The 14,959-nt window shown below is 47.0% G+C and overlaps 1 protein-coding gene across 2 annotated transcripts; it reads left to right on the forward strand.

Moving 5' to 3' along the window:
- The first annotated feature begins 7,631 nt into the window (after positions 1–7,631).
- On the forward strand, positions 7,632–13,920 carry LOC142768631 (uncharacterized). Of its 2 annotated transcripts, XM_075870642.1 has the most exons (4): positions 7,632–7,826; positions 8,084–8,184; positions 8,783–9,118; positions 13,198–13,920. In XM_075870642.1, the coding sequence occupies exons 3-4, from the start codon at positions 8,837–8,839 to the stop codon at positions 13,624–13,626; spliced, it is 711 nt and encodes a 236-aa protein (XP_075726757.1). In that variant the 5' UTR covers positions 7,632–7,826; positions 8,084–8,184; positions 8,783–8,836; the 3' UTR covers positions 13,627–13,920. The 2 variants fall into 2 exon arrangements, with proteins under 2 accessions (XP_075726757.1, XP_075726756.1); XM_075870641.1 differs by lacking the exon at positions 8,084–8,184.
- Positions 13,921–14,959: the final 1,039 nt, after the last annotated feature.

A 14,959-nucleotide genomic window follows, 5' to 3' on the forward strand; every position in this document is an offset into this window, starting at 1 on the left:
TACAGCCGAAGGCGATGGAGTAATCTTCAGCGAGAGCACCTGTGCACCGGAGGGTCCATCTCTTCGCGTATGTACCGGATGCATATATATGTGGGGTTTAACATCCCAAAACCATTATTTGATTACGAGTGACGGCGTAGTGGAGGGCTCCGGAAATTTTGACCACCTGGGGTTTTTTAACGTGCACCCAAATCTGAGCACACTTGCGTACAGCATTTTCGCCTCCATCGAAAATGCAGCCGCCACAGCCGGGATTCGATCCCGCGACCTGCGGGTCAGCAGCCGAGTACCTTAGCCACTAGACCACCGCGGCGGGGCTATGTACCGGATGCAGAGCCCTAATACGTCATCCTGAATTGGACCACAGAACTGGCCAACGAGTGAGGCACTCATACGAAGACACAATATTAATTCGGCATATTATTCATTTGTATTGTTTCGAACAAAGAAAAACGAGCCCTTAAACATACACGTCTTTCCTTCTTACGAGGGCATATTTATTAACCTTGTCTGGTTTTGTCGGCCGTGGCTTTCGCTATCTGCCTAATTCAGTCGACCATGAAGCCCAAAGCCTCTCTAAAGACGATAGTCTTTTTTGGGGACCTTCGACGCAAAGATTTTGGTCTGTCTGTCGCTATGTTTGTCTCTTTGTCTACCCTTACCCTAAACAGCACCAAATAGACCAAACGATACTTCGAATTGCGGACCCCATTTGCAGCGCCCACCAATTTGCTCAAGGTTCAGCGTTCATACTTGTGTGATTGCCAATTAGAAGCAATTATTGTGCATATCTGAAGCACCATAAGAACACTTCAATATTATGTATGTGTATTTTTTACTAAAAAAGGCATACAGAAGTAATTTTAAGGATCGTACCACTTATAACGTTGCGCTGGACATGCAACGCTTGGACAAAACGGCAAGTGTTTCCAACGCTTTGCTAAGACGACGCGGTGGTGGCACCTACCCGTCGCCGTGCGTTCTAAACCTCATCCCCTCAGAGACGGGCGCGCACGGTGCGCACCCCGTTTTCCAGGATAATTGCCAGATAGCGCTCGTGTCTCACGTGTGACTTGACTTGATGCGCTCGTTCACCTCCACTGCACCCTCGAGACTCTCTAACGCAGCGCCTCCAGAATACCATTCACCGAATTTCTTGCGCAGAACATCAAATAAACGTTCTGTTCACTTCAATTCCTCCATGGTGCCTCAAACAGCCAGTCATCAACCTGACAATACCAGGCATCCATAAAAAACGAGATTTCTCAATACCAGCCCTCAAGCAGCTCGCTTTACTTCTGCTGTACTAGAAGTACCAAGACTGCACCCACGTCTACACTGACGGCTCCGTCCTGCCAAACAGCTCAACAGCGGCGGTCGTTATTCCAACTCACGCCACAACCATCAAATTCAGGACAGCTCATGAAACCACAACAACGGCAGCAGAGCTTGCAGTGCTTCGCGCTGCGTTTCATTAACGACCAAAGCACGCAACGGTGGACGATTTTCTGCGACTGCAAGGCGGCACTGCAGTCACTTCTGTCAAATCTACGCCGTGGTCCACGCGAGCAGTTGGTATTTGAATCAGCAGAAATGCTACACCATATAACAGAGAAAGGGCACCACGTTATATTTCAGTGGTTTCCAAGCCACTGTGGAATTATCGGTAACGAACGAGCTGATCAAGCTGCCCGTTCAGCTCATACAGAAGACAACGACCAGTCAATACTTCTCTCAAGGACGGACGCTGCTAGGAGGCTCCGAATTCTTGCTCGCCAACGCTTCATGGCTCTTTGGAATGAGCCTTTCTTTACGCATGCAAGATTACGATCCCTTGATCCAACGTTAAGCATGCAGCTTCCAACAAAAATTCGACGAGGCGACGCCACTGCTCTGTGCAGAGTATGGTTGGGAGTCGCGTTTACCCGTGCGTACGCGTTCCGCATAGGTATGGCCGACACCGCCGACTGTGCACTCTGCAGAGATGAAGAAACAACTCGACATATCCTGTGTGACTGCCCGAAATACAACCTGGAAAGGCAACACCTTTCTATTAAACTAAACAGGTTAGATGACCAGCCGCTGTCAGAAGAAAGTATACTGCGCCATCGTCATGACTCATCGTCACAGAAGAAAGCCGTGCAAGTGCTACTGGGCTTCTTACGAACTACTGGCCTGTCGGAACGCCTCTGAGTGTACTGATTTTGTGTGTGCGTGTGTGTCGGTGTTTTTTTTTCTCATTTATTTTTTTAACTCTCCCTTTCTCTTTCAACCCCCTATTCCCGAACCCCAGTGTAGGGTAGCATACCGGATACTAGCATGTGGTTAACCTCCCTGCCTTCCTTTTTTCTCGTTTCTCTATGTTCACTCTCTCCAGACGCAGGACTATCGTCTTTCGACGACATTTGCGGTGTAGCACGCAGATACGTAGCCAATTCTTTTTTCCTGCGTCCACCTTCATGGAACGGTAGCTAGGGTGCTTGGCTGCTAAACCGAACGTCTCGGGTTCAACCCCGGCCATGGCAGTCGCGTTTCGATGGAGGCGAAACGTAGAAGCTCGTGTACTGTGTGATGTCAGTGCACCTAAAAGAACACCAGGTGTTAATTTTCCGGAGCACTCCCCTATGGCGTCTCTCATTATCGTGGTTAGGGGACGTAAAACCCCCGAGATTATCGTTATAGTTTTCGTTTCCTGACGACAGCTCTTTCTTACCGTGGGACACCCTCCTTGAGCACAGGCGTCTTGAGAGACGAGAGTACAGTGTCCACCACACATCCTGGTCTATATCGAGGAGGGACTCTTGTGACTGGTGCCGTGTAAAAACACACACACACACACACACACACACGCACGCACACACACACACACACACACACACACACACACACACACACACACACACACACACACACACACACACACACACGCGCGCGCGCGCGCGCGCGCGCCCGTGCGATAAACTTTTTTTGAAACACGCCGTTCACTCTACTATATACAGACGGCTCGACTGTCTATTCATACACTATTCATGCACGTATGCACGTCAGGATGATGATTTTCTTTATAACCACTTGCTGTTCAGGGCCTGCAATATCGATGGTGCGCATTTGAGTGTAACCTTCAACAATGGACGGTACTGTACAGCGATAGCAGTCCGTTGTGCGGAGGCAGGCCCATCCTCGCCCTCATAACTTGAGCTAGCTGAGACAGGCCAACTGAAATTAACTCGCCGCTAGTCGGCGAAATTTCTTGGGAGTGGTGGGAGACTTTGCTCGCCAGTGAGTATTTGGAGGTGCAACTATAGCGCTCCTCGACCAGACGCAGCGGGCCGCTCAAGACAGCGGAGCTCTACATTAGGGGTGCGGCACCCACGCTCCACATGCATTTTATTTTTCTAGCAAACGTTTTGATGTACATATATACCACATGATTGCATTGATCCCCCAGTTCCCGAAAGCTTTCTGCAACCGGATGGTTTCACACTGTTACAGGAATCAGAGACATTGGGGGCACCCAGAATAAGAGAGTTCCTTCAGGGGGCGCAAGGAGACGGGGAACAAAGCCATTACATTATGACTATGTTCCTTTTTGGGACGCCAATGGGGAGCAGGCGGAAATCGGAGGGGGGGGGGGGGGGGCTCCAGCCCTCTCTTTCCGTGCCCACCACTGACGCTGCAAGTTTTGTATCTGACGACGTGTCTCCGAGATCTGCGCACTGATGACGAAAAGACGACGTCGTGTGATCAAGTCATCGTTTGACGTCACTACATGTTATTTAAGAGGATGTCACAAAGCTGCACAATTTGTGACGGCATACACGGGACGTCATGAAATGATGGTTACCTTTTGCTTTACTCTTGTGGACGCTGGAAGTCCGTGTTCTTGGTGAGGCATTCAATGCGTTTGCCTTTTATCAGTACAATTACTGCTGATCTGGTGCAGCTATATATAGCTTCTGATTTATCATCATCACTGCACGAAGTGATTACTAGGAACGAACCTAAGGTCATAGAGTTTCTAGCTCTGCGATAATTAAGACACCATGAGAATGATGGGTAGTACACATATTTGCCTTGTATTCCTCTTTACAGGCTTCACACGCCTCTGAGGCTTTGTTTATTCCCGTCTTTTTGTTTCGTTTCAAACGAAAGCACCGAGGTGAACTTCCTGAGCCGATTTGAATTGGTGAGCCTGAAAGCTTAAGGTTTCAAAATAAACGTTTTGATATATTAAAGTGGTTAAGTGCAACTGCTTAACCTCTGTGGATCGGCATCTCGTGACAAAGCGACTTCAGGCCGCATGAAGCTAAGCGCAGCCGGAAGTACGAATATTTTACAAATCTGTGTACCTCTCATTCTTTCCATGCTCACTGAGGTGCCGTGCGTTGCAGCTGCCATATACATCAACGCCAGAGTTCCCTCTAGTAAGTATCGTAGAAATTTATGCCTCCGGCCTCACACTTCCAGTTTCTGCTTTCGATGTCAGCTTCACTTCAGCATCTAGCGCACGGCACAGCAACAAGAACATCGAGTCTCCTTGTGTCATGTCATGCATTGCACTTGGGTACCCTAAAGAAAATATCCCGGCTTGCGAACGCGTAGTGGCTACTTCGCTGATTCGCAGAACGACAAATTATGCCGTAGTTGGCACTTCGCAGCAATACTTGCAGAAAGACTTCCAGGACCACTAAAAACTGTCAAATTTACTCGTACAGACGTTTTCATTCTCGTGGCATAGAGTAGGCACTTCATAGCAATACTTGCAGAAGGCATACAGGACCGCTTAGAACTGTCGAAGTTACTCGTACAGACGCTTATCTCGTGGCGTGGTTGAGGTTCCCACCTAAAAGAGAAGCCTGGCTAGTGAAGAAGAAGGCATTACGAACATTAAGACCCGACTATGCTATCGCCTTTGATACTCTCGAAGGCGAGCCTAGGGCGTAGTCCTAGTTTTTTGTGACATTAAGTGGTCGTCCACGCGCGCCTACGCTTAGGGCGATGTACCTCCTAAATATCTTTGCTCTCTGTTCGTATAATCTGCCCGAATTGAGTCATTCGCGAAATCCAGCCCAAGTTCGGTTTTCGGTCTGTTTCCGAACGTTCGCCTTCTACTCGAATGACTGGCTATAACTTGCAGCTTTTTGACGACGCCGAGTTAGCTCGTAGCCCCAGTGCGTGAGCCGAAAACAGGCGTTGCACGAAATTCACAAGTGCGCGCATATTTCGCAACTGGTGAAATGCAGCAGTCAAGATAAAACATTGAAGAACCGATCAAGACCAAATGTGTACAACAACCTGCCCTGGAAATGTGAAGCGATATAATTCTGGCTAATATGAATGGTGTAAAATTTGAAGCACCGGAGCAAAATAAATCTACTCACTAAGGATTATGTTCGATAATCACCATATAAATATAATTCTCACCAAGCATTTTGCTGCGTCATTTTTTCTTGTTCCTACTTTGCAATGCATGACTTGTCTAAAGGCAGAGTATAGCAACACTGTTGGTAGCAAACTATAAGGCAGACGTTGTGTATCGCCAGTTATTAATCACGGCTGCTCTGTCGCGCGAACATTGATGCGCATGTGGAATACCGTGCAGCAGCCAGAAGACGTCTCGCAACGAGAAGCTCATGACTCGGCAGATACGCCACCGCCGCTCCTGACATCCTCAGAGGCTGCCACGTCTCGCTCATGTCAGCAACCGCAAGCCGCCAAACACCGAACAGACCACTTGGGACGCAAATTGTGCAGGCGTAAGTTGTGCTTCTTTGAAAATATACGAAGTCTCCTGTGATATATGTGGTTGTTTGATTCGTTCGAAAGCTTATACGTGCGGTTATATCGAAGCCCACTTGGGCCTCTAACATATCGCCTCCACTGAAATCCCGCCGTTGCCGAACGGTTCGAACGCGCGATGGGCGGGTCAGCATCCGAGCACAGTAGTCACTGCGTCATCATGAAGACTATGCATTGACTTTTAGACAAAAAGGTTGCTCCAGAGAGATTATGCAGTTGCGTCTTCGAGGCTGCCATTTTCTGGCATGGGCAGTGCAGCAAAAACTTTCACTTCGCAATCTTCAAATGTTTCATGTCGAAATTCTGAAACAGTGTTGAACGTCGATGTCACGTGCCTGTCACTATAACTTTTGTTGCCGCAAGGTGACGAGTAGAAAAATAGATGCGCTTTCACATAACAACTGTTTATGTATATACATATCCAGCCAAGAGCGAATGATCACAGGTAACGGCGAAAAGAGGAAAAAGGATAGCTACCAATTGTCGTTAGTCCAGCTACTTTGTGTCTTCATCGTTTCTATGAACGTTCGTTGTTGGGTTGGATGCGTATATTTCTGATATTCAGTACGCCAATCAGCCCAACAACGTGTAATACTAGTTACCAAGGGCGTGGTGTCCAAGTGGTCACCGGACCTAAACCACACTGGCACTCGAGACGCGCAAATCTCATGGGCGACCCGCAAACGGAGCTCACGTCTTGACGTGAGAACTTGGAACTTACCATTCCCGAAGAGTACGCGAAGCTTTTTAAAAGGCAGTCGTCGTCCATCAGCTGGTGAGAGGGTATATACATAGCAGAACTGGCCACTATCGGGAGCAATACGAGCTCGAACACGCGAGCGGGTGGCAAATAGCCTCAAAACCGAGATAACGTGACAAGTAGATGGCGCTGCCGAAACCGGAAAGGGGGAAAAAGGGCGCTCTTCCGCTGATTGTTGGTACTCCCGAATGATGGTTCCTGCGAAAGAGCTAGTGATCGCGTGTACTCAGACGCTAGCGTTGATAACACAAAAATAAAATGCACCAGGAACATAAGAAGTGAAAAGAAGCCTAATAATATGCTGAGCGAACACCACTTAAATGTAATAAAAGCAAGAACTCTTCATCACGGCAGGCAAGTTTTTATATTTGTAGCTGCATAGCCCAATTGGTTGCGGCTGTGCGTGCTGCTTTGAGGTCCTATCACCGCTAGCAGCCACCGACATGCTATAAGCTGCATTTCGCAGCAACGGTATCGAGGCAGGAGTGTCAACGGCTAGCGGAAGCGCGGCGCCATTTCCACTTTGTTTACCTTTCTCGAACACTGCAGGCGTGGTTTGCGCTGAACAATAAACACAGTGTAGCGGGACAATAACAAAACTTGACGAATGAAGGTGGCACTATTATGAATGATATGTTCCTACTCGACCAGCCGAGCTTGTATGAAGGAAAGGTTCCTTACGACCTGTCCCCTCACCGCCCCCGAAATTTGGATGGAGTTGGCTGTTTTAACGATAATAAATAATGAAAATAGGCGTTTTTTTAGCTACGTGCCCAACAAGCAGCATTGTTGAGAACATGGCGTTGGCGTCACCCAAAAGGAGCAGCGGCGTAAGCAGAATTTTTTTTTTTCGAGGGAAACTAATCGAAATGGTAATTTTTTGTTCCGTATGCCATGGCAAAAATATATTTGTACGGGGGGCGGGGGGAGGAGGCAGGTACCCGGTGTGCCACCTCTTAGCTACGCCACTGAAGAAGAATGAATGCATAAGGCACAGTGTGATTTTTTTTCGTAACCAGCTCGGTTAAACGAAAGCACGCGCACATATCTTTTCAACAGGCTCTGTGAAAGCCTATGTGGCGGTGACACCGTAACGACGACAACGAAGTGTGGCAGGCCCGCGAGAGCGGATTGAGTGCGCGCATTGGTGAGCATAGGCTTACAACTGTTCCTCGACGTGGCGTTAGCCCCCGTCAGTCACAGGTAAATTTATTTTGTGCGCACCCACATGTTCCACTGCAGAAGAATCGGCAGCTACGTTCCCGACGTAAGTCTTCATACACAGTAATGATTACTTGAGAACTATTTCTATTGCAAGTTCCTCTGAGACGTTGCGACTTATCCTTTAATCGATAGTGCTGGTGATATCATGGGGTGTCAGGGGCCCCAGATGTGTTTAGCTTGGAGGGGGACACCACTGCCTAGTGTTTCCTCTTGGGAATTGTCTTTCGAACGTCATGTATATGATTTCCTTGACAGTTAAGTACAGCAAATTCTATTTTTTCATGCTTCTTCATTTTGCAGTGTGCACCTGTGTTCAGTACTCCTTATCACTGCGAAACTATTGATAACACAATTACGAATCGGCTGGAATCAAAAATGACTTGGTAAAACAAGGCAATCACGTAAGTTGGGAAGCCATGTTGACGCTTATATTTCACTTGAAAGCATGGTTTTTGTGTTTACAAAAAAAAATGAAAGATGTCTACAGGTATAATGTGGCCGCCATGACAAGATGTGTATCTTCTTTCTAATTTTTTTTCTGAGTTCACGCCACTGCTCGATAGGTATTATTAACACCTCCGAGAAAAAAAGAGAATGCAGTGCATGTCCTCAATATTACGCCATCTTGAATGTCGCTGTCCAATCGCAACTAGACTTGACTAAACTAAACGACACTCATACAGTGTAATGTGCCTCCATTCGTTTGTTCGCTTTTTTGTAGATAGTACTGTCTTAGACGTTCAGGAGTATTTGAACGACATAGTCCCGCAACGTGCAATCGACAATCTTCTTCGAAGGTGGTGTCAACGGCCATTCAATTCATGACGTCATTCTTCTAGAGTGCGCGCCCATTGATGTAGGCTTGTATGCATCCGCATTTGAAGAAGAAAACGCCGCTGACGTGTAAAGCTGTACCCGACTGTAGTTATATCACCCTCAAGTTTTTGTGCCAGTATACCTCTTTGACGAATCAACGTCAACGAATCGTCTCATTCGCAGCTGAGTCCATTGGACCAAGCCTTCTACCCAGATGATCAACTACAAGTGGCCTTAATGAAGACGCCGAAAATCCAGCCTTCGAAGCCAGAACGGCTGGATGATCGTACACCACAACGGGACCAACACGGTCTGCACGAACCGCAAGAGCCATCATCCGAAAACGCACCCAAGGTTTCTGACGAAGAATCGGTCAACCAGGAGGAAAAGATGGACCATGAGGACACAAAGGATCCCGTTCTTCGAATTGGGGATGCCGGCGATTACTTCGGAGACCCGACGCCGAGGATCTCGAGGTTGACGACGCTGCTGGCAGCCCAGGGGGCTCGCAAAATGCTGGTAGGTTTCGGATGGACCATCCATTGACGTTTTCTCTCAAGGTAGAATCAAAACTCGCGAGAAAATGTAGAGCGCTAACAAACAGGGACGTAAGGGAGACGACAACACAATGTGTGTAATTTCAATTTTCAGGAAACACTGAATATAAGAATTTTCTTTAAAATAGTTTAATGTTTTCTGGAAAGAAAATTATCGAAGTTAGCGCATTGTGTTGTCGTCTCCCTTACGTTCTTGTTTGTTTGCGCTCAACATGACTTTGAGTTTAGTTTATCAACACTACCAAAAAATGGCAACACTCGCGGCAGCTTTTAGCGTGACTGAGCCAGACTTCGATGTCAAGTCTTGATAATTGGTTTAGCAACGGTTCAGTACTTGTCTTGACCGGATGCTCTCAGCTCACTGCGCAGGCGAGGTATTGGCGACAGGGTTGCAGTTAGATGGATTTGAGAAGAAGCTAGGATTCAAACGAAAAAGTAGCCAAAGTAGCTACGCCATTTATTTTATCGCCAAACCTGTAGCCAGATAAAACATAAACAATATTAAGAATGACGTTTAAATTATAGTGTCATAATTAACATTATTCTTAATTGACACGGCCATAAATATAGAACCACCGTATTTTCTTTTTCGCTTGGTCCTCAGGCCACAAATATGGTGTAAATAAACGAGTGAATTATAATAAACTCCGGGTGCTTGTATGCAGTTTATGCAAAATAGATGTAGTTCTTGCCAGACTCAGTTATATCGAAACATTCCAACCCAAAAGTCCGAGCGAAGATGAAAAATTCAAGCAATTTTTCCTCTAATTCACAGACAAAATTTTATTTGTATCGTTTACGTAATAGCAATCCAGACTCACTTAGTAAACTTTATCTCACGATGAGCTGTCCAACTTCATAAATTTGTTGCACACTTCTGTTTTGATAAAGTTCATATTGAAACACGAGCTGCGCATCCAAATTAGAAACTTGCTCCACCAATGGCCACCCTGATAGGGCCCTATATCTTCTGATAAAACTTGGAGCCTTAAATGAACGGTGATGAGAAAAAAACACGACTGGTACCAACTAAACGACTGATAAAGAGGAAAGATCATCACATGTCAGGTAATATCAAGTACGGGCGCGGGTAACATTGATAACCACTGTAACAGAATGACATAGACCTTCAGTGATCATGACTAGTCTAAAAAGTGCGATTCGTCGCGACATGAATTCAAAGAAGGCATGCTGACACACGAGGCAACATTCTTATTTAGGCGGTGTTCTTTCCAGTGAATCAGTTGTTAATTGGCTCCACCTATCTCTTCATGTCCTCGTTACATTGTGTCTCAAGTTTTTATTACGAAACGCACAAACCAGTACAAGAATGCGCTTTAGGCATGCACTTCTCTTGTGCCCATATTTTGTGTCCATATTCAATATGTCTTCCTTTCTGTGGTGACGTCTCACGCTGTAAATATAAAAGCTAAAAACCTACTCGGATAACATACTGCTTTCCAGAATCGTTTCGTAGCTCAGGCGTGTATAACCCAATGGCAGCTAACCCTAGTTGGCGATGACCACAGCGTGCACCTGGTTGTGCACTACGGAATAAATTTTACCGCAGTGCCTTCCCTCGATTGATATGTGGGGTTTAACGTCCCAAAACCACTATATGATTATGAGAGACGCCGTAGTGGAGGGCTCCGGAAATTTAGACCACCTGGGGTTCTTTAAGTAGTGCCTCCCCTCTCCCTCGCTAGTCGAGTTCAAAGGAAAGGAGGCTACCCAACGGGTGCAAAGCATAAAAATGATGTGGTGACATTTTTTCTCAAGGGCCTGCCTTTAGAACTTGTCTCCAGGGGGTTTCCTTGTAATGCACGTAAAAGGCAGGGCAGAAATATATAGGCAATGCCTATATAGACCTACAGAAAGTAACTTTCAACTTTCATACGACCTCCGTAGGTCCAGGAATGCCCACATAATATTTTCCCCCGGTCTTTTACATGCGCTGCAAGGAAACTTATGGAAGTAGTGCTAGCAATGATGTAACCAATATAGCATTCCTCTTTATAGGCGCGTAGTCAGAATTTTTTTTTCGAGTGGAGGGTGTACCATCTTGATTTCGGGAGGGGCATCCCTCTTAAAATGGCCATTTTGTCGCTCTTTATGCCATTGCGAAAAAAATTTTAAAGGGAGGGGGGGCGTGCCCGGTGTGCCACCCACTGCCTACGCCCCTGCCCCTTGATCTTTGTGCCATGGCTTTAACAAATTCATTGATTGGGGCTGGTTGGTGCTGCATGGCAGAGAGGAAGAAAATGCTTAACAGCGCAAACGCAGGAGGGGATAGAAGAGACGAGAACAGAGCGCTGAACTAACAACCAAAGTTTATTGTGAACCGACTGCAATACATGGGAAAATAGAGTGCGCGCATAACTACGCAAAATCAGCAAATTCGCACATGTTTGTGCCAAACGGCCTACCTAATCCAGAGCCGGTCATATAAGTAGACCCTAGATCACTAATTACACAGCCGTAAAGAGAAATCGAAGGTACGCTAGCAAAGGAAGCACGAAATCGTTGAATGCGAAAGGCTACGCTTATGTCGCGCTCGCGGTGACTTATATATTGCCCCATAATCACACACCTGTCAAGAATTGGCTGACATCCACACTTTTAACAATGGTCCGCCAAGTGGCTGGGAACGTAGCCTTATAGAGAGTAACCATGCTCCCTCAACCGATCATTAATGCATCGGCCTGTTTGGCCATTGTAACAGAGCCTGCATATAAACAATATCTTGTATACAATCGCTAAAACACATTCAACATAGCGTGTTTCCTAGTACACGCTTCTTTGTTAGGTACTTCACTGTTAACCCTGAAGACATAGCTCAGTGAGCTTGTCGCGTGCGCAGAACACAACTCGTACACCTATTATGTGATTATAGAGCGATATAAAAATCAGCGTGAGCGTGAGATTAGCAAGGCCTTCCACATTCAACAATTTGGTGCTTCCTGTGTTAGCGTACCTTCCATTATTTTTTTCGGCTGTGACTGATCGATTGACATGTGGGGTTTAACGTCCCAAAACCACTATATGATTATGAGAGACGCCGTAGTGAAGGGCTCCGAAAATTTCGAGCACCTGGGGTTCTTTAACATTCACCCAAATCTGAGCACACGGGCCTACAACATTTCCGCCTCCATCAGAAAGGCAACCGCTGCAGCCGGGATTCGATCCCGCGACCTGCGGTTCAGCAGCCGAGTACCTTAGCCACTAGACCACCGCGGCGAGGCTTTTACGTCTCTGAAATTTGTTATCTAGGGTCCACTGATATGACTGGCTCTTGATTAGGTAGGCCGTTTGGCACATGTACGTGCGATTTTGCCGATTTTGCGTGGTTATGTGCGGACTCCATTTTCATATATACTGCAGTTGGTTTGCAATAAACTTCGGTTGTTTGTTCAGCGCTCTGTTCTCGTTTCTTTTATCCCCTCTCGTCGTTTGTGCTGTCAAGCACTTGCTTCACTTACCAACACCATGACTTTAAGTGGAAAAAAAAAGAGAAGTAGGTGAATGAATCGGTGGCCTTCGTCCTGCATTATCACCGTAAGTATACTTACCCATAACTCTGTATTTTAACAATTGGTGGAATGGGTTAGACAGAGTAAATGTACGGGCCCGATTTCGCGCTCCACAGAGATGACCAGCTCCCCCCTCCCCCTGTGCACACCTATGGCACAACCGACAGAGAATTCATGGGCTCTTAATGTTCAATAACTATTTAAAATATTTTCCCAAGTGATGAGTAGGCCTGGTTAAATGTTGGTAACTGAGTAAATACTTACCTCAAGCTCTAGTATATAACATCATCTTTCATGCAACCTTAATCCAATGAGCACACTGTCTACTCATCATTATAGTTGGTAGTGCAGACAAATGACTTGGACAAAAGAAGGCAAATTCAAGACAACACAGCGCCTTTTTGGCCATGTCTTTTGTCTGAGCTACCATCTATTATCAATCTACCATACCAACAAGCTCAAATCGCCACCTTCATCTTCTACACATTGTTTTGTTCTTTACGTATGACAGGAAAACACAAGTGCCCATAGGTTGAAACAGTACGAGGACCTCAGCTTCAACGCGCCCAAAGCAGCGACGTCCGCGGACACATCGCGACCACTGTATGAACCTTGGCACCAACCGGAATTTCTCGACGTCAGCCGCTCCTGGAGACCTTCGAGCGAACAGGCACAAAATGATGCCCTCTGCGATGACTCGGGTGACTCCATGGATCATTTTATGTCCAAGCTAGAAGACTTGACGATCCAACCAGCCCGCTCTCAGCGGTGTCGGGTTTGCACTGCGTGCGAGCACTCAGGCACCGACAGCGCCGACATCTTGGGACCGGTGGCGCACCAACTGGAAGTCTTGAAGGCGAACACACGACATGCCGAAACACCAGGGACTGTCTCTGGAGATGAGCCGAGAGACACCGACCTCGCCGGCCCAACGCCGTAGACACACCCGCACAAACGTTGGCTTCAACTTGATGCACGCGAACGATCAGCTTTTTCACTGATTAGTGACAAATGTCAAATCAACAGATGACCGGAGTCAACGTATCTTGAGCGTGCGCCACTGTGTCGGAAGCAAATCATCTCGGAAATGATGACCTGATGCCCGGCTTTCCGAGGATGACGTGGAAACTTCAAGTCAGCGGTAGCGATGTTCCTTTGAAAAGTCTTCGGCAAAATCCACTTACACCAACCCTAATAAAGGCAGTTGTGGACGTCAGGTTGTAGACTTTCCTTATTATACTTGTCCTGTGTTATTGATGTCACTTAGTAAGCTACGTTCAGTACGGACAGCAATACAATTGAGAAAAGAATTGCAGCATAACCACAGAGTAAATGATGATGAGTGGGGCGAAGCGCCCGTCCATCCATCCATCCATCCATCCATCCATTCGTCCATCCATCTGTCTATCTGTACGTCCGTCTGTCTATCTGTACGTCCGTCTGTCTATCTGTACGTCCGTCCGTCTGTCTGCCCATCTGTGCGTTTGTGTCTCTCTCCGTCTATCCGTCAGTCCGTGTGCACGTCGATCCATCCGTCCGTCCGTGCGTGTGTCTGTATGTAGATGAGCACAAGCCGCCGAGGCCCTCTACTCCACATTGTCGATGCCCCATCAACGATCCGCCACGTACGGCGAGGATACAGGAGACTGAGAGAGGCACTCCTTCCTCGTGCCCCTGGCGAAAAACGCGCAGCAGCCATTCAGAGAGTAGCGGTACAGCGTCATCTAGAATATCCTCACTCAACTGCAGTTTGTATGTACTTCTGTGACACAGCACCGTCTATTATACTGTTTGGGAGATACTGCCTTACTTTTTTTTCTCATCTCTTCTTCTCTCAGGTACGCTTGACGCAGGACAAAGTTAGACTTAAGAGGAGCTTCGCCCCTTAAAACCATGTTGTTCAATAGGAGACCAGCGCCGGATAAATAGGGCACCTGGCGGCGAGTCGCGGCATAACTGCGCCGCTCGCACCGAGACGACCGGCTACAGTGTACCACATTGAGCGCATGCTGTTTCCGGTGCTCATTTTGGCACAAATAGCTCAAGCAGCCATTAATCCAGTAATACTGCATTATAACACATGTTTTATACGTAGTTGTACCTCGCTTGTACGAGGCCTTACGACAAGTCTTCGTTTGATATGCACGTCAATGGCCTCGTTGTCGGGGACGTTTCTGGGCAATCATATTGAGCGAGTCCCTCACTTTGATAAGCACGTTCACGACTTGGTCCTTGATCACGTATTGTCTGTCGCCGTGCGTGAGGCGTTCAAT

The sequence above is a fragment of the Rhipicephalus microplus genome, chromosome 8 (genome assembly GCF_043290135.1).
Source record: "Rhipicephalus microplus isolate Deutch F79 chromosome 8, USDA_Rmic, whole genome shotgun sequence".
NCBI classification, from domain to species: Eukaryota; Metazoa; Arthropoda; class Arachnida; order Ixodida; family Ixodidae; genus Rhipicephalus; species Rhipicephalus microplus.

Coding starts and splice junctions, on each gene's coding strand:
- LOC142768631 (XM_075870641.1), top strand. CDS start 7,788: ATGTTCCACTGCAGAAGAATCGGCAGCTACGTTCCCGAC. Junction 7,827..8,782: donor TCGGCAGCTACGTTCCCGAC/GTAAGTCTTCAT, acceptor TCTCATTCGCAG/CTGAGTCCATTGGACCAAGC. Junction 9,119..13,197: donor AGGGGGCTCGCAAAATGCTG/GTAGGTTTCGGA, acceptor TACGTATGACAG/GAAAACACAAGTGCCCATAG.